The 25,464-nt window shown below is 36.7% G+C and overlaps 1 protein-coding gene across 1 annotated transcript in view; it reads right to left on the bottom strand.

Annotated features, from left to right (window-relative positions):
- Window positions 1-13,777: 13,777 nt before the first annotated feature.
- SLC30A9 (solute carrier family 30 member 9) overlaps window positions 13,778-25,464 on the bottom strand; it is a 70,480-nt gene continuing 58,793 nt past the window's right edge. The window contains exons 16-18 of the mRNA XM_065877575.1: window positions 22,487-22,616; window positions 20,539-20,652; window positions 13,778-13,857 (exon numbers count right to left, since the gene is read on the bottom strand). Coding sequence (XP_065733647.1) covers window positions 13,813-13,857; window positions 20,539-20,652; window positions 22,487-22,616 — 289 coding nt within the window. The 3' untranslated portion in view covers window positions 13,778-13,812. The remainder of the gene's footprint in view (window positions 13,858-20,538; window positions 20,653-22,486; window positions 22,617-25,464) is intronic.

Raw genomic sequence — 25,464 nt, forward strand, 5'->3', positions numbered from 1 at the left:
TGACACCAAAAGCAAAGACAACAAAAGCAAAAATAAACAAGTGAGACTACATCGAACTAAAAGGCTTCTGCATAACGAAGGAAACCATGAACAAAATGGAAAGGCAACCTACCAAATGGGAGAAATATTTGCAAATCATGTATCTGATAAGGGGTTAATATCCAGAATATATATAAAGAACACATACAATTCAGTAGCAAAAGAAAAAAATCTTGATGAAAAATGAGCAGAGGATCTAAATAGACAGTTTTCCAAAGAAGACATACAAATGGTCAACAGGGAACATGAAAAAGTGCTCAATATCACTAATCATCAGGGAAATGCAACTCAAAACCATGAGATGCCACCTCACACCTGCTAGAATGGGTATTGTCAAAAAGGTAAGAAATAATAGGCATTGGTGAGGGTGTGGAGAAGAAGGAACCCTTGTGCACTGCTGGTGGGAATGTAAATTGGTGCAGCCACTGTGGAGAACAGTATGGAGGTTCCTCAAAAATTAGAAGTAGACCTATCATATGATCCTGCAATTCCACTTCTGGGTATTTATTTGAAGAAAACAAAAACACTAATGATGCTCATTGCATCATTATTTACGATAGCCCAGATATGGAAACAACCTAAGCATTCATCAGTGGATAAAGGGATAAAGAAAATGTGGTATACAAACCAAACAAAAACAAACACGTAGATGCAGACAACAGAGTAGTGGCTACCAGAGAAGAAGGGTGTGGAGGGTGAAATCGGTAAAGGGGATCAACTGTATGGTGACAGATGGAAAATAAATTTTTGGTGGTGAGCATGTTGTAGAAATGTACACATGAAACTTACATAATAATGTTACCTCAATAAGAAAAAAAAGAAAAAAATGTGTATATATAATATATATGTATGTATATACACACACAATGGAATGTTATTCTGTCATAAAGAAGGAAATCTTGCCATTTGCAGCAACATGGATGGACCTGGAGGGTGTTATGCTCAGTGAAATAAGAGAAAGACAAATATGATATATGATATCATTTATATGTGGAATCTAAAAAACAAAACAAACAAAACCCAAACTTACAGGGCTTCCCTGGTGGCTCAGTGGTTAAGAATCCGCCTGCCAATGCAGGAGACACGGGTTCGAACCCTGGTCCGGGAAGATCCCACATGCCACTGAGTAATGAAGCCCGTGCACCACAACTACTGAGCCCGCGTGCCTAGAGCCCGTGCTCTGCAACAAGAGAAGCCACCGCAATGAGAAGCCCACGCACCACAACGAAGAGTAGCCTCCGCTCGCCGCAACTAGAGAAAGCCTGTGCGCAGCAACAAAGACCCAACACAGCCAAAAATTAAAAAAAAATTTTAAAAGACAAGTTCATGATAGGAAATCTCTAAATGACCAAAAAAAAAAAAATCATGTATAAGCATTGTTACTATTTAGTGTGTGTATTTCCTTTTAGGCCTTTTTCTATGTACATAAAATTGAAATATACTAGGGTCCTATTTATTTTTCCACTAAAAAATTAGTCAAGCATTTCTAAAGTTGGCAAAACTAATTCTTGATCATAAAATATTTTTGTATGAATAATGAAATAATGAAAAGTAAAGGACGTCTCCCACCCCAGTCCCAACCTTTAACAGTAACAACTTAAAGTGATAGGTGCGTATTCTTAGGTTTTTCTCTATCATAAGCATTTTGTCATCTTATTAAGTATTCCGCCAAAAATGATTCCAAAGACTGCATTATAGTCTGTCTATCTTACAAATACGCCATACTTTGTTTAACTATTTACCTAATTATTTTCAAATTTTTTTATACCAGAGCAATGCCATTTTCTTAGATTGCATTCCTACAAGTGAAATGACTGGGTCAAAAGGTATGAACATTTTCCACTCTTGATACCTACTAGAAAAGCACCCTCCAGAGAGGAGGCCCCATTTCACACTCCCAAGAGCAACATATCAGCATGACCTATCTCACAAACCTAGTTTTGATGAAGATCAATATTACTCCACTTAACTGTTTTTGGATAAGCACATTATTACACTGTATTGTAATTATTTGTATGGGCTTCTTCTTTGTCAATTAACTAGACTATGAGTGTCTATGTCTTTTTTTTATTGGCCCTGCCATGTGGTGTGCAGAATCTTAGTTCCCCAGCCAGGGATCGAACTCACGCCCTTGTCAGTGAAAGCACGGAGTCCTCACCACTGGACCACCAGGGAAATCCCAAGTCTAGGTCTTTTTTATCTTTATACTTCTAGAGACAGCATCATACATAAATATTCACTTATCAACATATATTTATTGAATGCCTACTATGTGTCAGATGCCATTCTAGTTTCTGAAGATCCAGCTCTAATGGATGTTACATTCTAGTGGAGATAGACAATAAACAAGAATAAAATTATAGTATGCAGGTAATAAATGTTATAGTCACAAACAAAGCAATGAGGTATTAGGGGGTAAGGAGAGAAATGGAGAGGGTTTGCTATTTTATAAAGGGTGGTGAGGAAAGAGCTCACTGATACGGTGTCATTTAAACAGACATTTGAAGAAGTAAAGCAGCATGCTGGGCAGGTATGTGGCGGGAAGAGAATTTCAGACAGTACAAAGGCTCTGGGTTGATAGCATGCTTAGGATGTATGAAAAGCAGAAAGGAGGCCAGTCTGGCTGGAACAGTGAGGGAGAGAATAGTAGAAAATGGGGTCCAAGAGATAGTGGAGAAACTCATCATGGAGAACTTGTAAGCTTCCTCAGAATAGATGATGTTATTCTGTGTGAGATGAGAAACCACAGGGAGGGCTTTGAGAAGAGAAGGGACATGATCTGACATGTTTTCAAAAAAATCACAAGCTGCTGTGTTGAAATAGAATGTGTGAGCTATTAGGGGGAAATCACTTAAGAGGCTATTTTGAAAATTCAAGCACGATATGATGATGGCTAACATTAAGATAATAACTGAGATGAGGAGAAATGGATTCCAAATATATTCTGGAGGTAGAGCCAGTAGTTCTTGCTAAGGGGTTGTATATTGTATTCCTATATTGTATAGGACATGGAGAGAAATGGATAGGGTTTGCTATTTTATAGAGGGTGGTGAGGGACACTTTTTTAGGGTTTTCTTCCCTAATGTTCAGAATGTTGACTGTGCATTTGAATGAGAGATGAAGTTCAAACTATTTTGAAGATGAGAAATTTACTTGTTCAAAGTAATGCTAACTAGTTGGTAGCCTTAAGTTATAGCCCAATAACTAATTATATATCAATATATCTTTAGTACTGTCTGAAAGAACCTTCTGTGGTAATGGAAATGGTTTATATCTGCATTGTACAACATGGTAGCCACTAACCACGCATAGCTATTGAACACATGAAAATGTGGCTACTGCAACTGAGGAACTGAATTTTTTATTTTATTTAATTAATTTAAATGTAAATAGTCACAAATGGCCACCATATGGTAAAGCACAGCACTATATTGTGTTACATCCTCTTGATACAATAAGTTTCAGTGAACACAAAACTTTGAAAATTGGCAGCATGCTTTTTTTTAAACTTACGCGAAGGCTCAGCAGCCCTGGCTTACAGACCCAGCCGCTCCGCGGCATGTGGGATCTTCCTGTACTGGAGCACGAACCCGTGTCCCCTGCATCAGCAGGCGGACTCTCAACCACTGCACCACTAGGAAAACCCCTGGCTGCATACTTTTTTTTCTTTATCACATGATTTTAACTTTTAAAAAAATGTTTATTTATTTGGCTGCACTGGGTCTTAGTTGTGGCACTTGGGATCTTCATTGCCGCATGCAGGCTCTTAGTTTCGGCACTCAGGATCTAGCTCCCCGACCAGGGATGGAACCCAGGCCCCCTGCATTGGGAGTGCAGAGTCTTAACCACTGGACCACTAGGGAAGTCCCATTGGCTGCGTACTTTTTAAATTATAAGATTCATTAACGTGTATTTTACCATCTGTGTAGAAGAGGAAATATATACTATAAACTTGTATATATGTGTGTGTGTGTGCATATATACATCAAGTATCAATAGGGATACATCACAAGACTGTAACATTAGCTGCCTCTGAGAAAAGAATGGGTAGCTAGGGGTCAGAGTTGGGAAAGAGAATATTCCCTGTATATCTGGGTTTTGTTTTTTGTTTTTTGTGTTTTTTTCTGCGGTACGCGGGCCTCTCACTGCTGTGGCCTCTCCCGCTGCAGAGCACAGGCTTCGGACGCGCAGGCTTAGCGGCCATGGTTCACGGGCCTAGCCGCTCTGCGACATGTGGGATCTTCCCGGACCGGGGCACGAACCCGCGTCCACTGCATCGGCAGGCGGACTCTCAACCACTGCGCCACCAGGGGAACCCAGTTTTTTTTTAATTTAATTTTTTTATACAGCAGTTTCTTATTAGTCATCCATTTTACACACATCAGTGTATACATGTCAATCCCAATCTCCCAATTCATCACACCACCACCACTCCCTGCTTCTTTCCCACCTTGGTGTCCATACGTTTGTTCTTTACATCTGTGTCTCCATTTCTGTCCTGCAAACCGGTTCATCTGTATCATTTTTCTAGGTTCCACATATATGCGTTAATATACGATATTTGTTTTTCTCTTTCTGACTTACTTCACTCTGTATGACAGTCTCTAGATCCATCCACGTCTCAACAAATGACCCAATTTCGTTCCTTTTTATGGCTGAGTAATATTCCATTGTATATACGTACCACATCTTCTTTATCCATTCGTCTGTCGATGGGCATTTAGGTTGCTTCCATGACCTGGCTATTGTAAATAGTGCTGCAATGAACATTGGGGTGCATGTGTCTTTTTGAATTATGGTTTTCTCAGGGTATATGCCCAGTAGTGGGATTGCTGGGTCATATGGTAATTCTATTGTTAGTATTTTATGGAACCTCCATACTGTTCTCCATAGTGGCTGTTTCAATTAACATTCCCACGAACAGTGCAAGAGGGTTCCCTTTTCTCCACACCCTCTCCAGCATTTGTTGTTTGTAGATTTTCTGATGATGCCCATTCTAACTGGTATGAGGTGATACCTCATTGTAGTTTTGATTTGCATTTCTCTAATAATTAGTAATGAGCAGCTTTTCATGTGCTTCTTGGCCATCTGTATGTCTTCTTTGGAGAAATGTCTATTTAGGTCTTCTGCCCATTTTTGGATTGGGTTGTTTGTTTTTTTAATATTGAGCTGCATGAGCTGTTTATGTATTTTGGAGATTAATCCTTTGTCCGTTGATTCGTTTGCAAATATTTTCTCCCATTTCGAGGGTTGTCTTTTCGTCTTGTTTATGGTTTCCTTTGCCGTGCAATAGCTTTTAAGTTTCATTCGGTCCCATTTGTTTATTTTTGGTTTAATTTCCATTACTCTAGGAGGTGGATCAAAAAAGATCTTGCTATGATTTATGTCAAAGAGTGCTCTTCCTATGTTTTCCTCTAAGAGTTTTATGGTGTCTGGTCTTACATTTAGGTCTCTAATCCACTTTGAGTTTATTTTTGTGTATGGTGTTAGGGAGTGTTCTAATTTCATTCTTTTACATGTAGCTGTCCAGTTTTCCCAGCACCATTTACTGAAGAGACTGTCTTTTCTCCATTGTATATCCTTGCCTCCTTTGTCATAGATTAGTTGACCACAGATGCGTGGGTTTATCTCTGGGCTTTCTATCTTGTTCCATTGACCTATGTTTCTGTTTTTCTGCCACCCTATATATCTGTTTGAACATTCTTAATTTTGGGTCATATGTTTTGTCTATTCAAATATAAGTTTAAAATTTTTAAAAAAATTTTGGTTAATGCTAATTTCTGTAACTTTCCCTAAATTTCTTTCCTTCATGGTTCAAATCAATGACTGGCAAGTGAACTAAATACTGTTTTCTGGATATGTCTCTAAGGTGGCCTTTAAGTAATGCTTGAAGATAAATCTCGAGGTGACACACAATTCCTCAGCTTCCACCACAATGTCATTGTCCCACCCCCCACCCGACCCCACCAACACCCTTGTTCCAGGCAGTTCAAGTTAGATCCAGCTAGTTATTCTGTCTACTGAATATTAATTCATTTTCTCATTTTATACCAAAATGAAAATTTTGTCTCCACTTTCTATACAGTGTTAGCTTTCTTGGGCTCTTCTGCTTAGCAGTGACTTGTAGAGAACCAGACTATGTGAGTTCAAATCCTGACTCTGCCCCTTATCAGCTGAGTGTCCTCAGACACATGTAACTACTGTATCTCAGTTTCCTCATCTGCAAAAAAAATGAGTAATAATTCCCTCATCACTGGCTCTTTGTAAGGATTAAATGGGTTAGAACAGGCATACCTTGTTTTATTGTGCTTTGCTTTATTGCCTTCTCAGATATTGCGTTTCTTACAGATTGAGGGTTTGTGGCAACCCTGCACCGAGCAAGTCTATCAGCACCATTGTTCCAAGAGCATTCACTCACTTTGTGTCATTTTGGTAGTTCTTGCATATCTCAGATGTTTTCATTATTATTATATTTGTTACGGTGATCTGTGATCAGTGATCTTTGAGGTTACTGTTTTAACTGTTTTGAGGCACGAGGCACGGTATGCCCATGTAAGATGGCAAACAGTGGATAAATGCTGTGTGTTCTGACTGCTCTAACCAGCCATTCCCCCATCTGCCACCCCTCAGGCCTCCCTGTCTCCCGACACAACAGTATAGAAATTAGGCCAGTGAATAAGCCTACAATGGCCTCAAGCATTCAAGTGAAAGGAAGTGGTGCACATTCTCTCACTTTAAATCAAAAGCTAGAAATGATTAAGCTTAGTGAGGAAGGTGTCTCAAAACCGGACAAAAGCTAGGCCTCTTGCACCAAACAGCCAGGTTGTAGATGCAAAGGAAAAGCTCTTGAAGGAAATTAGAAGTGGTACTCCAGTGAAAACATGAATGATAAGAAAGCAAAACGGTCTTATGGCTGATATGGACAAAGTTGTAGTGGTCTGGATAGAAGACAAACAAGCCACAGCATTCCCTTAAGGCAAAGCCTAATCCAGAGCCAGGCCCTCTCTTCAGTTCTGTGAAGGCTGAGAGGCAAGGCAGCTGCAGAAGAGTCTGAAGCTGGCAGAGGCTGGTTCATGAGGTTTAAGGTAAGAAGCCGTCTCCACAACATAAACTGCAAGGTGAAGCAGCAAGTGCTGATGTAGAAGCTGCAGCAAGTTATCCAGAAGATCTAGCTCAGATAATAAATGAAGGTGGCTACATTAAGCAAGATGCCATGTAGGACTTTCATAGCTAGAGAGGAGTCAGTGCCTGGCTTTAAAGCTTCGAAGGAGGGACTTCCATGGTGGTCCAGTGGGTAAGACTCCACGCTCCCAATGCAGGGGGTCCAGGTTCATGCCGCAACAAAGATCCCGCATGCCGCAACTGAGACCCAGCGCAGCCAAAATAAATTTTTTTTTTTTTTTAAAAAGACTTCAAAGGACAGACTGACTCTTTTGTTAGGGGCTAATGCAGCTGATGACTTTAAGTGGAAGCCAATGCCCATTTACCATTCCCAAAGTCCTAGGATCCTTAAAAGTTAGGCTCAATCTACTCTGCTTATGCTCTATAAATGGAAGAACAAAGCCCTAGATGACAGCATATCTGTTTACAAGATTTGCTGAATATTTTAAACCAACTGTTGAGACCCATGGCTCAAAAAAAAGGTTCCTTGCAAAATATTACTGCTTATTGACAATGCACCTAGTCACCCAAGAGCTCTGATGGAGATGTATCACAAGATTAATGTTTTCATGCCGCTAATACAATATCCATTCTGCAGTCCATGAATCGAGGAGTAATTTCAATTTTCAAATCTTCTTATTAAAGAAATACATTTCATAAAGCCACAGTGATTCTTCTGATGGATCTGGGTACAGTCAATTGAAAACCTTCTGGAAAGGATTCACCATTCTAGATACCATTAAGAACACGAGCGGTTTGGACTTCCCTGGTGGCGCAGTGGTTAAGAATCCGCCTGCCAGTGCAGGGGACACGGGTTTGAGCCCCGGCCCGGGGAGATCCCACATGCCGCGGAGCAACTAAGCCCGTGTGCCACAATTACTGAGCCTGTGCGCTGCAACTACTGAAGCCTGCACGCACCTAGAGCCCATGCTCTGCAACGAGAAGCCACCAAAATGAGAAGCCCGTGCACCACAACGAAGAGTAGCCCCCGCTCGCCACTACCAGAGAAACCCGGGTGCGGCAACAAAGACCCAATGCAGCCAAAAATAAATTAAAGAAAAAAAAACAATTTAGTGGCTCACAGGAAGAAGACAAATTATCAATATTGACAGTACTTTGGAAGCAGTTGATTCCAACCCTCGTAGATGACTTTGAGGGATTCAAGACTTCAGTGGAAGAAATAGCAAGAAAACTCGAATTCAAAGTGGAGCCTAAAGATGTGACTGAACTGCTGCAGTCTCATGGTAAAACTTTAACAGATGAGAAGTTGCTTATGAATGAGCAGAGAAAGTGGTTTCTCGGGATGGAATTGACTCCTGGTGAAGATGCTGTGAAGATTATTGAAATGACAACAGAGGACTGAAAATACTATGTAAACTTAGTTGATAAAGCAGGGCTGGGTTTGAGAGGATTGACCCCAATTTTGAAAGCTCTGCTGTGGGTAAAATGCTATCAAATGGCATTGCACACTACAGAGAAACCATTCGCAACAGGAAGTCACATGATGCGGTAAACTTCATTATCCTAAGAAATTGCCACAGCAACCCCAGCCTTCAACAGCCACCAACATGGAGACAAGATGCTCCACCAGCAAAGAGCCCCTCAAAAGGCCCAGATGATGGTTAGCATTTTTTAGCAATAAAGTACTTTTTTTTAAATTTATTTATTTTTGGCTGCATTGGGTCTTTGTTGCTGCGGGCGGGCTTTCTCTAGTTGTGGCAAGCGGGGGCTACTCTTTGTTGCGGTGCACAGGCTTCTCATTGCGGTGGCTTCTCTTGTTGTGGAGCACGGGCTCCAGGTGTGCGGGCTTCAGTAGTTGTGGCTCACGGGCTCTAGAGTGCATGCTCAGTAGTTGTGGCGCACGGGCTTAGTTGCTCTGCGGCATGTGGGATCTTCCCGGACCAGGGCTCGAACCCGTGTCCCCTGCATTGGCAGGCGGACTCCCAACCACTGCGCCACCAGGGAAGTCCCTAAAGTACTTTTAAATTAAGGTATGTACATTGTGCTTTTAGGCATAACGCTATTACACACTTAACAGACTACATACAGTACTGTGTAAACATAACTTTTTTTTTTTTTTTGCGGTACGCGGGCCTCTCACTGTTGTGGCCTCTCCCGTTGCGGAGCACAGGCTCCGGACGCGCAGGCTCAGCGGCCATGGCTCACGGGCCCAGCCGCTCCGCGGCATGTGGGATCCTCCCGGACCGGGGCACGAACCCGTGTCCCCTGCATTGGCAGGCGGACTCTCAACCACTGCGCCACCAGGGAAGCCCTAAACATAACTTTTATATGCGCTGGAAAACCAAAAGATTTATGTGACTGGCTTTGTTTTGATATTTGCTTTATTGCAGTAGTCTGGGACGGAGCCTGCACTATTTCTGAGGAATGCTTGTACATATAAAATGGTACCTGGCATAAACAGTTCAAATTATCCTGTTGATAGCTATTATATACAATTTTTTTTTTTTTTTTACTTTTAAGTCTATTTTAAAACCTCTACAAGCCCTTAAAGACACAGACACAATTCTGTATTTTGCTACACAAATTCTAACCTACAGTGCTTCTATTTTCAATACATTTTGATTTTGGGGTGGGAAATATGCCCTCTCAAAATACCAAATTACTTTGGTTTAGTTTCTTGTGAAAAAGAAAACACAGTTACAATTCCTACAGGATTAGTATAGAATTCAACCTGGATCCCACCGCAGGCTGGCTCTAGGTTCTACCTTTTGGTGTTTTTAATTTTGTATTTTTTCCCCTAAATATACTATATAGACACAGTCCCCAAAGAAATAATCCAACTAACATGTTGAAATAATCTTATTTTGTCAAAGTGTAATCATATACTGTGTCACTAAGGGATATAACTTTTTGAATTTGCACTTTACCAACCTACATGACATCCTAATGGTATATTAATAATAGTTCTCTCTATACTTAAAGTGGATCATAAAACAAGAGTTTTTATATCTTGGTTTTGTAAAATGAGGACACCCACAAACTAACAAGCATACTCAAGGAATAATAAATTCTGTTCAAAAACAAAGGCATGATTTTTAAAGGTTAGCACATGAGGTAAAGAAGTGTTTAACAAACATTTATCAGCGGGGAAAATCCCAAACTAAGAAGTGAACTGCTCTTATTTACATACAGCATTTATTAAGGAAAAATGCACCCTGATGGACCAGGAAAATCTTAACCTGCCACAGAAATCAGACAGATGAAATACAGTGCAATAGAAACAAAAATTTTCTCTTTTCCATAAAACCAAGATTAGGGATGCTAGTAAACTTAAATGCAAATATAAAGGCTGCCAGACCAATCTTCTATTATAAATGCCTTCCCAACTTCCATTTCAGAGACCAGGATGAGGGATTTAGGGGGGACAATCTTTGAATCAACATTTATCTCCAATTCTTTGCTTCACTGACTTCTGACAGTTTGGCAAATTGGGGGTCATCACATTTAAGAGAAATGCCAAAGCTTGACAAATGCGTCTAAGAAAAATAGTATAAATTCCAAATGCCTGTGCAATTTTCTGTAGTTCCTAGCATTCTACCCCAAAGTTATCACATTTAAAACTTAAGCCGCTTCCTTTATATGATATAATTTTAGCAAAAACCATTATCCAAAGTACAGGATAATTAAGGTAACACTAAAATCATATACCCAGAATTCAAGTCTAATGCCCTTTTGTTGTTCTGGGTTATTGGTGCGTAGGAGGATGTATGCAGATACTAACGTTGTTTTTGAAGAAACCTGAAAATTTTCCAATCTAATTCTATCTTACAGTTTCCTCAGTATATGTTCAGGAATCTCCCTCTTTGGAACTGAATACTACTTACTGGCCACCAACATGGTCCACTTAAAAATAGATCTCCACCCCTCATCCCCCATCTGCCATGGTCTAAAAAATGTGCCAGCTTCGTTTGGGGCCTGTTACTTACAGCCAGAGCTGAAAACAAATATACTTCACCTTTGCTGGTCTCCAGATTTCAGCTTAATACAAACAGGAGTCATGGCCTTGACTGACCTCTTCTCTGTCCAACATTGCTTTTGCAATTATTCTACTACAGAAGCTATTTTCCTTAAAAATATTAAGATTTATATGCTTAAATATTCAAACACTATGCATAAGGGTAAGACAAAGTAAGAAGTATTAATTTGGAAAAAAAACAAAAATAAGAAACCTGAACAACTAGACATTATCTTATTTTTAAAGAAAGGGGACCAAATTCCCTGGTTTCAAACTTGACTCTAGTTTAAAAGGAAGGGAAAAAAAAAAAAAAAAAGGGACCAGTGATGTCATACATTAAATTCCTAGATAGGCTATACTTCTGTATGTCAAATTTCACTTAAACAAACTTTAAGGTATCAGTGCAGAACAGAACTGCAGTGAAAGGACAGAAACATAAGCCTTCAATTTTTATTTAAGAATAGGTATGACCTCAATCAAAATAAGGTTAGAAAACCCAAAGAAATATCAGGAATTGGCCTCTTTCAGGGAGTCCTGTAAAAAAATCTACCATTTGGAATAACTACTGCACATCAGTTTTTGAGTTTTTTTTTAAATGAGTTAATATTCTTGTCTAACTGTGAAAATTTTTAGAGTAATTTTACTAGGAAGAAATTGGATATAATTTGGCACCTTCCCACATGGCACACTGACATGGAATAAACAAAATGGCAGGTGGGAAAGGGGAAGGAGGAAGACACAGAAAGTAGAGTTAATTATAATGGGTAAAAAAAGTTTTTTAAAAAGTAGGAGTGAATAATTTGAAACCATAAGGACAAATTGGGCTTCCCTGGTGGCGCAGTGGTTGAGAGTCCGCCTGCCATGCAGGGGACACGGGTTCGTGCCCCAGTCTGGGAAGATCCCACATGCCGCGGAGCGGCTGGGCCCATGAGGCATGGCCGGGGAGCCTGCGCGTCCGGAGCCTGCGCTCTGCTACAGGAGAGGCCACAACAGTGAGAGGCCCGCGTATTGCAAAAAAAAAAAACAAAACCAAATTGTGTGCGTGTATGTACATATATATGTATAAAACAATTTCATATCTTAAAAAATAAAATTGGAATGTTATTTCACTTAAAATGTACAGCACACAAAATGTTTTGTAGTGGTAAAAAGTGTACACCAATGTAAATTTTCACAATTTCCCAGTAAATAACAATTCTGAATCAAAAAATTACTATTACAAACCCTTTAATCAAATGTTTATTGTTTCCAGCATTATAACCTGCTATAATGCATAAACTTCAATCTAAGTAAGTTTTTAGACACTGACCTAGGTCCTTACCTTCTCACTTATCCAGCAGATTATTCACCCAGCTACCACTCTTGCATGGACAATGCTCACTGGTACCTGAACAATTTAAAGTGCATATGAATTCTTTTGATGAATGGAGACACAGCTGTAGTTTTGCACTAAAGTTTCAATTACTGCATTGCATGTTTTTTCATCTTGATACCTTATGATCATTAGAAAGCTATTTATCACATAATATTATAATCATACATTATGCTAAATGCCCATTTGTAACTGCAAGAAACTCATGTTACAGACACACTACTGTCTTATGATATTATACAAAAGACATGGCCACAAGTTTCCGCATAAGAGGTTTACTTCTCTCTCTCTCAAAGCAAGAACTATCCCACAGTTCAGATTTACACAAGTAGTGCCTCTTTTAAAATAAATTAAAAATAAAATGCTGTCTTGTCTGTGAAATTATAAATATTTCTAGTCCACTTTACATGTTAAAATGCTTATAAATGCATTATCTCCTAGTAGATACACATTATGGGACTGAAGCCAGTTAAAAAACAAAAACAAAAAACCAGTCATCACACTGGCCCATGGAAATATCTAGGGCTATTTTATATTGCCTATCACTAGGAAACTTAAACTAAATAAGGAAAAAAAAGCAAAGAAGAGAAAAGAAATTTTACAAAATGGCAAGTAGCATGACCTAAAAAGAGTGTACTGAAATCTCTTCCTTCCATTCAGTAACAAAGCCCTTTCTGGAATGAACGTTTATGGATAACTAGGTTAGGAAAGTGTTCCTCTTCATGCTCAGGGCAAAAAACACAAGGTACGTTAAAATAATGTCTACATTCTATAAGGAAAGACAGACTTTGAAATGGAGTGACTGTTTTAAAAACCGCAAACCAAGATTTAGCCAGAATGTTCAAGATTGACAGGTTTTGATGGAGTGAAATCTTCACTGGCAATAAAATTAAAAATCATAATCTTACAGATGCTGCTTATTTTTTACCAATGTGAAGAAAGGAAACATGATTATAAGGTACAATAGACACTGACAGGCTAAAATGAGAAATTATGAACAATTTAAGTAACCAAAATGTTTCCTGCTGAAACATAAAAACACGATTTCCAAATTGATTCAACTTGTAATATGTCTCTTAGAAGAAGTTGTTTTAGTTCTGTGGACTGTTGAATTGCTCTTTACATAAATATTTCCTCCATCTTAAAAAAAAAAAAAAAAAAAAAAACAACGGCTTCTGAATGGCATTGACTCCTTCAGTGTGGGAAAGCAGTCTTGGCAAACTTGTTTCCAAGACTCCCTCCAAGGTGATTCATTCCATCAAGTCTATAATATCTCCAGATCTACATGTCGAACTTCAGGATTTCGTTTCTGGAAGGAAAAAAATCACCGCTACGTTATTAATAGCAAAAGACAATTTTCTGTTTCCTTTTATTCCTTTTGGTCACTAAAGCCAATGAAAACATTTGGTCAAACTATTTCATTGTAGCATACTAGCAAGATAAATATTTACAGAGGGAAAAACATAAGATCAATAGATGAATAGACCAGTTATACACTATAAAATATACAGTAAGTAGTCCAGCCTCCCTGAGTTTTGTCCATATGTTCATTAATACAATAATGGATTAAGAATCTAGTATGTGCCAAGCACTGCAAAGCACTGGAAATATGCTCATTTGTGGTGAAAATCACTGCAAAGCAATAATAATAATTGAAAGACTAAACTGATATTAACTTATTTTATATGTTCTAGTAACAATCCATATAGTCTTGATCTAGCACTGTGCTACAAAGTAGAGCTTACCCTTACCCTGAGGGACTCAGTTTAGCCAGAGAGAAAAGTGTATGAATAACCTCTACAAGCAAAAGCATTATAGCTAATAGGGACTTCCCCGATGATCCAGTAGTTAAGACTCCACGCTCCCACTGCAGGGGGCCTGGGTTTGATCCGTGGTCAGGGAACTAGATCCCACATGCATGCCACAACTAAGGAACCCATGAGCCGCAACTAAGGAGGCTGCCTGCCGCAACTAAGACCTGGCACAGCCAAAAAAAAAAGCATTATAGCTAATAATAATAACCAGTTAACATATATTGAGCGGTTACTCTTGTGTCAAATACTATGCTAATAATAAGTAAGGGGGTTCATGGGAAGTGTGTGTTTTAAAATCCTCATAATAACCCAATTATTTCCATCTTACATATGGGAAAAATGAAGGTTAAAGAAATTAACTAACCTGTCCAAAGTCACACAGCTAGTAAGTGATGGAGCCAGGATAGATTCCAGGCCTGACTCCAGACCCCAAGGCTCCTAACTATTTTAATGTACTAAATAATAACTCTGGAAACAAAAACATGAGATTACTTTTGCTCATGAGATCCAGAAAGAATTCACAGAGGATATAGTATCTAAACAAGGTTTGAATACGGTGAATTTTCCAGACAGATGATGAAAAGGGACTAGACGAAAGAAATAGCATGAGCAAAGTCAAGAGAGCCTGGAAAGTATGCACTAGCAGTATGGTATAGTTAGAACAGCAGCTGCAAAAAGCAATGAGGTTGGAAAGACAGGCAGAAGCCAGACTGTGAAAAACCTTAAGGAATTTCATTAACGATGAAAAACATCTTTTTAAAAAAATATTTATTTATTCGGCTGCTCCAGGTCTTAGTTGCAGCACGTGGGATCTTTGTTGCCACGTGTGGGATCTTTAGTTGCAACATGTGGGATCTAGTTCCCTGACCAGGGATCAAACCTGGGCCCCCTGCATTGGGAGCGCAGAGTCTTAGCCAATGGACCACCAGGGAAGTCCCTAAAAATATCTTTATTATATGCCTACACTGTACCAAGCACTGAAGTATACAACAATGAACGGGAAATAAATAGCACTTGCCTTGAATGAACTTATCTCTAGTGAGGAAATACAGGTAAGTAAGCAGGCGATTGTAAGAGTCCGCTACTATAGAGCAAAGTAAAGATTTGAGGGGATTTTTCCTCTATGGATACATAAAGGAAGGACATCTAACACAATGTGGGGGTGGGAATTAAAAGTTTAATAAAGTGAATATAATGATATTGTGAGACTGTGGGACAGAAGAGACTTATAAAATAACTAAACCTATACCTACCTAAGAGGAAATGTTTAAGTTAGGAGGAGCAATGTCAGATTCTTATCTAGAAATACGGCAGTAAATATAAAAGAAATACTAAAAGTATTAAAAATGGTTCTCTCTAAAATGTAGAACTAACGATTGAGGAAGGCGAGGCAGGTGACGCTTTTGTATAAGCTTTTCAGTTCTGTCTGATTTTGTAAACTGTGTGTATTATTTGATAAAAACCGTATAAATAAATCAACAAGGGGAAAAAAGCTCTTCTAAGGGATTCTAATAATCAGTCAGGATTAATAACTCCCAGCTTAAAAAATAATATCCCAGGAACATTTGCATATTATTCATATTAAACAAATTTAATTATAAAGACAAAAACCTGGTATAATACTGGAGTGTAGCTCCAGCTACAGCACTCTTTTTCTGTTTAGTGTGCACTGGGATTCTTCTTACAACTAGTGCTGGTCAACTGTACCTAGGGGCGCTTTCCTCTTGGGTCCTAAGGTAAGAGTGACCAGGGACCCCACAAGGGGGTGGCAGATGATACTTTTGTTCTCAGTGTTTTCTTTATCTTAAACTATTCCCTCTGTCTAGAATTTCTTAAATTCAATATGGAATAAAAAAGACTTCCTCAAACAGAAATGAAATTGAATTGTTTTCCCATTCCAGTCAACCCTTACTCATCCCAATATGACTTGAAAAATTTTAGCTGTTCATGGAAAGTTTAAAATTATTCAATCTAAAAAGCACTATATAACAAATGTGTACTAACAAAAATCTGATCTTAAGAAAAAGAAACTAAAAAGTTAATTTACTCTGCTTTTTAAAATCAAGTTTTCAGAGAGAAAATTAACCAAATTCCTAAAATGTACGTGTCCATTACAAAGCAGACACACACAATGTGTTTGCTGAATGAATGAGAAAAGAACTAATATCCTTAAAATTTAATGTTTAGTGTGTAACAAGATATCATGTGCATAGCAGAAATTAATATATTCATATATTCATGAATATATAATTGTTAAATAGAACTGAAAATCAATAATTGGTGTCCAACTTATAATTTTCATTCATTTTTTCATCAAATACTTATTGGTCTATTATGTCCGAGGCACCGTTCAATGCGAATTGGAATATTTTACACATCACAGATTTTTTTCCAACACTCATATTATACAGAGATAAAAACCAAATTACATAATTTATTTTACAATGCTGTAGACTCAAGTAAAGAAAATACTACAGGAGGATGTAATCAGAGATGCAAAAGACACAGTAAAGGGCAGAGCATTTAACTGGAATTCATTAGAAATTTGCTATGGCATCTTCACACTGAACTAATTTCCAATAGAATTATTTCCCCCCAAACAAAAAAACTTCATGGAGATATAGGACAAGGGTCTATCTACTGATTGAATATAGAGGTAGAACAACAACAAAAATCTACGTTAACAATTCAAACAATTTCAAAATAAGAACAAGATGTATTTCACATTATAATATGGGACTTTATAAATTAGCCTCTATTATTTGTAACATAGCACTATAAGTTACAGACTTCAAGCCAAAAATATCGCCTGTTCTAATACTTAGATCAATGGCATTTACTCAAAGAGATGGCTATAATCCTGCAGAATTTTATCACTGAGTGTGACCTTCCAAAGTAATTCAATAATTATTAAAATTTAAACTTAGAAGGCAACTATGCTTAGATACTAAAAAGGAGCGAAAATACCAATGTACAAAGTTTTTGTTTTCAAAAGAAAATCAGCTTATTTTCATGCATTCTCTTGGTCTGGTACCTTAACTATGAAGAACTTTCTTTTCACTTGATATTAATTTACCTTATTACCACCTTAGGGATGTTTCCACCTAAAAGTGTAGGCAAAATGTGGCCTCTTGGTTTGAAAGACTTATATAATTCAAAAACATGAGATAATTCAGTCTATTAATGATTTAATAGCTTCTAGTTAAAGCACAAACTTAGCTTAAAGAATAATAATAAGCATATCTGATTGTGATAAGAGTAAATACAATTAAGAATGGCCAACTTGTTAATTATTCTTAAATTGGCTTCTGACACTGTTTCTATTAAAGAGTAAAGCCAAAATAGTTAGTTTTAAAAGTCCATTATTTTCCTTGCCAGGGAAATAAAAACAGAATGGAAATGCAACATTTATTCAATCTCCAATCACCTTGCAAAAAAATGATCACCTCACATTTTATTCAGAACAATGGTATTCAAAGCGTGGTTCAAGGATTACTGGGTTACTGAGACATTTTCAGGGGGGACTCCGAGGTCAAAACTATTTTCATAATTACAGTAAGATATTTTTTGCCTTTTTCACTATGCTGACATTTCCTCTGATAGCATGGATAAAACTGCTGGCACCTTCACACAACTCAAGGCAACCTGCACCAAATCATACTGGTAGTCATTGTGCTCCTTTATTGCCACCCAGTTGTTTTTTTTAAAAAAAGCCAGTTTCACTTTAAAATGTCCTTCATGAAGTAGTAAAAACTATTGATTTATTAAACTTCAACCCTTGAATACACTTTAAAAAAATATTCGGTGACAAAATGGGAAGTTGTGCTTCATGCTGAAGTCTGATGTCACAAGGAAAAGCATCCTGTGATTGCTTGAATGAGCTCAATCAGACGGTTTTTATCTCAACACCCTTTTTACTTGAAAGAATAACTAACAAACTATGGTTATTCAAATTTGGCAGGCATCTTCTTAAGAAATAAACAAAATGAGTCTACTACTTCAAGGAAAACAACAGTATTTGTTGCTAATAATAAAATGCAAGCTTTCAAGTCAAAATTAGAATGTTGAAAAACTCATATCCACCACCATGAGCCTGACAGCTTCCCACTACTTAGAAATGTATCAACATTTGCATGATGTGCATAAATTCAGTGAGCCAGTATTTTCCAAATGACCAATTCATAATGTTAAAGAATCAAGCATGGGTTAAAAAGATTCAATCAGACAATAAAGATGTTAAAAAAAAAAGATTCAATCAGAGTATAAAGACAGACCAACAGATTTTAATATAATAGTGTATAGGAGACTGCTAATCATACTCAAAGCGAGGTCTGGCCTTTGCTCTTGGCTCTTGGGAGGTAATCTCTAGGTCCTTGGAATATTCTGCCTGATAATTACGTCTTTGTTTATCTTTGTCCACCTCCAGAAGCGGGTGGAAACTAAAGGTGTCGGCTCTTCCTGAGAGGGGCTGGAGATGAAAGGTCATCCACTCAAGCAGTCAACTACAGAGCCCCAAGAACATTTCTGGACACCAAGGCTCGGCTGAGCTTCTGTGGTTGGCAATACTCCATGCAAACTGTCACACACCACTGTCACGAAAATAACACCGTCCATGACTCCATGGGGAGAGGACAAGTGAAACTCCAGGTTTGGAACTCTGCCCTATGCATCTCTTCCTTTGGCTAGTTTTAATCTGTATCCTTTCATTAGAATAAACCATTCAGTGAGTTCTGTGAGTCCTCCTAGTGAATTATCAAACCTGAGGGTGGTCTTAGGAACCACCTGAACTTTGCAACTGGTGTTAGAAATGAAGGTGGTCTTCTGGACTGTGCCCCCTAACTTCACAAACAATATATGAAAAGTTCATTGATATGGTTTCAGATTTCACAGCACTACGCTTTAAGAGGTTACCGGTTTTCAGGTTTTAGTGTAATATTAAAAGAGAATACCAAGTATCTGGAAAAACTATAAGAATACTTAAAAAGGCTCCTCCTTTTTCTTCATATTCTTCAACCAAAATAACGTATGGTAATAGACTGAATGCAGAAGCACAAATGGGAGTCTAGCTGTCTTAGATTTTTGTAAAAATGTAAAATACCACTCTTCTATTTATTTCATTTTGGAAACTATAGTTACTTTCCTTCAAACTGTTATTTATACTAACATGAAATACATTTATTATGTTTTCTAAATGAATAAATATTTTTAAATTTCTCAATTTTAATTAATAATTTGGTAAATATAAATAAATATAACTAAAAAAAAACTTTGAGTCCTCAATAATTTTTAAGAATCCTAGTATCAAAATATTTGAGAATTGTTCATCTAGAAATTCTGAAAATCATGCTGGTAAGCTCATGAACTATAATATTAACATTAACAAAATCATCTCTTTTGAAGTGCTTCTATTAATCTGATCACATATCTAGATTCTAAAAGATAGTAAAATAGTGATAGAAATGTTTCCCTTCAATTTTTGTCTTTGTTTCTCTTCAATTTTTAACAAAACTAAACAAAAATCAACATCAGCTAAAGAAAATACATTGCCTTCAACAAGTTATAAACGTTAAAGATCATTTACAAGTTTTCTTCATTGCAAACAATTAGAATTCAAATGTCAATAAATGACAATTTGAGAGCACTGACACTTTTTTAAAGGCAGTCTGGTTAGGTAATATTTCAGTAAAAAACCAACAGGTTGTAATGACCTCCAACTGAACAGAAACAAACAGAAAATATAAAATAATGTCAGACGGGCTAAAGCAGTATGTATGTATATGTTTATGGTCACACTCTTTTTTAACTTTAGAACAGAGTCTAAAGTTTCCCTTTTACCTTTCTCTAGAAATGTTAGAAACGCTTCTTATTTAAAGACAGACAAAAAAGAAAAAAAAACGATTATTTTAGAAACTAAGCAAGCAGTATAGAATAGTGGTTAAAAGTATGGAATTTGAAATTGAACAGCAAAGGTTCAAATCGCAAGTCCTATACGACCCTGAATATATTATCCAACTTCTCTAACCCAATCATTTTCTCGCCCATAACTACTGATACATCATGGGGTTACTGAGAAAATAAAAGCATACAACTGATGCAATTAGCATAGTGCCTGACATAGATTAGTACTCAAAAAGTAGCTGACACTGTATTATATTATTATTATGAATATATCTTACTTTCAGTTCCTTCTCAAGCCTATCTACTTCAGCTCCTAAAGTATCAATAATATTTTCTCCATGTTTAAGCATAAAGGTCTCTAGTTCTTCAGGAGTCTTCACTTCTTGAATTTCCTATAAAGAAAACGATAGCAGAAAAATGAAACAGATTCTTAAGAAAGTCATAGTGGTACACTGATAATTTCGTTTAAAAATTATAACCAACACCGTTAAGTTTAATGAAAAATGAAAAACTTTCAAGCCATAGGCAATGGACCACATATTTCAAAAAAGAAAACTCAATTTGAGAAAAAATTGAGTACAACGGTCTACAGACCGCAGCACTGCAAAATCAGTGGGAAAAGGATAGACAATCAATAAATAGTGCTGGGGAAGTTATTTTTTTAGAGGAAAAAAATACTAAATCCCTACCTCAGACCATTAAACAAGTAATTCTAAGTGGATTGAAAACCTAAGGGTAAAAAACAAACCTTAAAATTTTTAGAAGAAAACCAGAATATTTTTATGATAATGGGATACAGAAGTGAGGGTTCCTCAAGAAAGATAATAAAAAGCATAGAGAAAAAGATTACAAATTTGACATAAAATTAAAAACTACATTAAGTCTTCTGTACAACAACAAAGTGGAATGATAAATTATAAACTAGAAAGTTATCTGCATATACACAACTAAGGATTAGTATCTAGCATATTAAAAATAAAACATTTATAAATCTGTCAGAATAACAGAAATTAAATGAACAAAGCAAGTACAGGAAATCCCAATTTCTATGTTTATTAACCTCACTACTACCAGGGAAATATAAATTAAATCAACAGGATACTACTTCATATCCATCATAATGATAAAAATTTCGAAACTCTGTCAATACAATCTAGCGAAAATGTGAAGCAACAGAAACTTTGATACATTGATGGTGGGAGTTAAATTGACACACTTTGGAGAACAATTTGCCAATATCTAAGGAAGCTGAAGATATGTTCATCCAATGGTCCACCTATACTTTAAATCTAGCTATGTAATGCCCTAAAGAAATTCTTGCACATGCAAACAAGGAAACATCTGTAAGAATGCCACTGTGGCACTGTTTCCAATAGTTTAATACTTGAAACAATATAACTGTCCGTGAAGTAGGGACTGGATAAGCAAACTGCAGCATTTTAGTAAGATGGACTATTAAATAGCAAGTAAATTAATTAGAGGTATATATATTAACATGAAGGAGGAATCTCAAAAACATGCTGTTTAGCAACTTATAGAGGAAACCATATGATATGATACAATTTATACTAATTTTTAAACATCTAAAGTGTTACATATTACGCTAAGAAAAATATGTTGAAAAGTATAAAAAACTGAAAGGAAATGACAGGTACTAAATTCAAGATAATTGTGAGTTCTGGGGATGGAGAAAAGAGAATGGGATCTATAAGGAGAAACAAGGGCTGTAATATTTTTGTAATGATTTCTTTCTTTTTTTAAGATCTCAAGCAAGTACAGTACAGTAAAATGTTAATATTCGACAAAGGCAAGCGGTAGCCTCTGCTCTGTTCATTATATTATCCTGTATCAAATTTCTTTTAAAGTACTCTTAATAAAAAAAGCATGGATTCTGGAGTCAGAGATCTGAATTCACATCTGATTCCGTATGATGGCTCTGCAATTTTAGGCAAGTTACTTAATCTTTCTGTGCCTGAATTGGCCTATATATAAAAATGAAAATATTATTTCTTTACCTCACAGGTTGTTGACAGTAAATAAAATAACATATAAAACGCCTGGCACACAACAAGCACTTTAATAATAAGTTACCTCTTCTACTGTCTGAACCAGTTGAAACCTGAAGTGACTTTTAAGACTTATAAAAGAAAAAGTTTTATTTACTTAGGAAGTAATTTTTATAACCCTTGGCTATATAGGAAGAAATCGATAAATACTTTAACTTACTTGTAGCATTTGGTCAAAATCTTGTTTTTCCAAATATGATCTCGTAACAACTCGTCCATCGAAATCTACTTCTGCCTTAAATCTTACTTTCCCTAATCCTAGATCTGTGGCTTTAACGTCATGAATTGCCCTGCAACCAATAAAAATACATACAAATTTATTTACACAGACATACATTTTAATGGCAAAAAGTCTAGAATTCTTGTTTTTTACTACCAGTGATGAAAAATGGACTAAGATGGCTTTCAGAGTGTTCGCCATTAAGCACCACCTATCATTTTCCAAACAAATGTTCATTTAGCTCTTTTTGCATAATGCCATACGAAGGTGTAAACAATAAATACTATTTTATGGTAACTTGTATATATATGAACTACATAGTTTGTGGATTAAAAAAATCAACTCTAAATTGCTTTTCTAAAAAACAAAAAAAATTGCTTTTCTACAATGTTGTCATTTTATCTTATAATCCTTTTTTCCTTTTTTCAATAGCTTCTTTAAAAGTCTTCATACAACTCTGTGAAGTACTCCATTAGCATGAGGTTAATAATAACTACCTAATGGGACTGATGTGGGGAATGATGAACCAACATATATAAAATGTTTAATATGCTACCAATTACACAGCAGGCATTTAATCAATGACATTCATGAAGTAGATTAAGATGGCATCTTTACTTTACAGATAAAACAATCCCAGAGGGGCGTAAGTGACCTGCCTAAGGTAACTCATCTAGGCAACAGAAGAGCCAGGACTCACCCCCAGATCTTTAGATACCCAAACCTAGTGGTCTTTCCATTATACCATTTTGCCTTCCAGAAAAGGAAGCAGACGTTCAAGCATAATTGCTTTTCCATACCTCCTGCCCTAATCCTCAGGAATCAATTTTCTCCAGAAAACTACTGAGAAATTCCTTTCTTTCTAGAGTAATCATTATAATATCTTTTCTTTAGAGGATACGTAAGAAAATTATAAACACTCTGAATTCTGAGGACATAGAGATATCCTACTGGGAAAACAAGCCTAAGTGAGAATCCAAGTACTCTTAAAACATCTGACTCTAATTTCTGAGAGATCTTAAGCAAGTTACTAAATACTGAGTCTAAAATTCTTTATCTATGTGAATAAAGAAGTATAGATGAAAATAAGAATTAATGATTTTATATTTATAAAGTTATGTATGCCCAGACTGAAACAGAACTTGTCCAGATTGGTAAGAGGTTATATAATTTCTTCATTTAAAAAAAGCATATCTAACTCAGTCTTAACAAAAGATTTAAAATACTCATGATTTGACTAATACTTAATTAGCAGTTAATAAAAATGTTCTGATATACTTCTTCCCTATGTTCTTACACATAACTAACTGCAGACAGAAAACTGTGATAGGCAGCTTCTATCGTGGTTCCCAATGACCCCCACCCCCACCCCCTCCTGTGTTCAGGCCCTTGTGCAACCCTCTCTCCTTCAACTGTGGGCTGGACTTAGCCATTTGCTCCTAACCAACAGAACAAGGCAAAATGATGATATGTCATTTCCAAGATTAGATGATGAACCTGTGACTTTTATCGTGTTCACACTCAATATCTATTGTCTTCTCAATCTGCATACTTTGATTAAGCAAGCTACCATGTTGGACAGTCCCACATGGCAAGGAACTAAATCCTGTTGATAACTACATGAGAAAGCTTAGAAGCTGATCCTTCCCCAGGAGATGACTACAGTCCCAGCCAACACCTTGACTGCAGTCTATGAGAAACCCTAAGGTAGAGACCTAGGTAAACCGTGCCCAGATTCCTGACCCACAGAGGCTGTGAGGTAATAAATGTTGTTCTAAATCACAAAGTTTTGGGGTAATTTGTCACAGAGCAATATAGATAACTAATACATTGATTAAAAAACTGTATGAACTTCCTAGAATACTAACATTTATTTTTTCCAACAATTTAATCTACAGATCATCACTATTCCAGAAAATTTCAAATTTGTCAGTGAGTCTTTCCATTTACAGTTCTTTTTTTAGACTTTACTTATAAACAATATATGCAAAATTATAAACACACATATACCTAGCAAATGGGTACCAAAATACATGAAGCAAAAACTGATAGAATGAAAGGAGAAATAGGCAATTCAACAATAACAGCAGGAGACTTTAACATCCTACTTTCAATGATGGATAGAACAACTAGGCAAGAAGATCAACAGGGAACTAGAAAACGTGAGCACTATAAAATCTAACAGACACAATGCTCCATACAACAGAAGAATATACGTTATTCTCAAGTACACATGGAACATTATCCAAGATAGAGCATATGCTAGGCCATAAAACAAACCTCAGTAAATTTAAAATGACAGAAATAATAAAAAGAATGTTCGGCAACCACAATGGAATGAAGTAAGAAGTAACAAAGACATTTGAGAAACTCACAAATATGTGGAATTAAACAACACATCCCTGATTAACCAATGGCCAAAGAAGAAATCTAAAGTGAAATTAGAAAATATTTTGAAGTGAATGAAAATGAAGACACAACATACTAAAATTTATAGGATGCAGTGAAAGCAGGGCTTAGAAGGATGTTTATAAATGTAAAAGCCTATATTAAAAAAGAAGATGGATATCAAATAAAAAACTTAACCTACCATCTTAAGACACTGGAAAAAGAGCAAACTAAACCTAAAGCAAGCAGAAGGAAGGAAATAATACAGATTAGAGCAGGAACTCATGAAACAGAGAAGAGAAAAACAAAGAAAATCAATTAAACCAAAAGCTAGTTCTCTGAAAAGACCAAGAAAACTGACAAATCTTTAGCTGGACTGACCAAGAGAAAAAAGAAAGAACACTCAAATTACCAGAATCAGAAATGAAAGAGGAGACATTAGTACCAAACCTAAAGGAATACTAGGAACAGCTGTACACCAACAAATTAGATAACTTAGAAGTAACGGACAAATTTCTAGAAAGACACAA

The sequence above is a fragment of the Phocoena phocoena genome, chromosome 5, assembly GCF_963924675.1.
Source record: "Phocoena phocoena chromosome 5, mPhoPho1.1, whole genome shotgun sequence".
Classification (NCBI taxonomy): domain Eukaryota; kingdom Metazoa; phylum Chordata; class Mammalia; order Artiodactyla; family Phocoenidae; genus Phocoena; species Phocoena phocoena.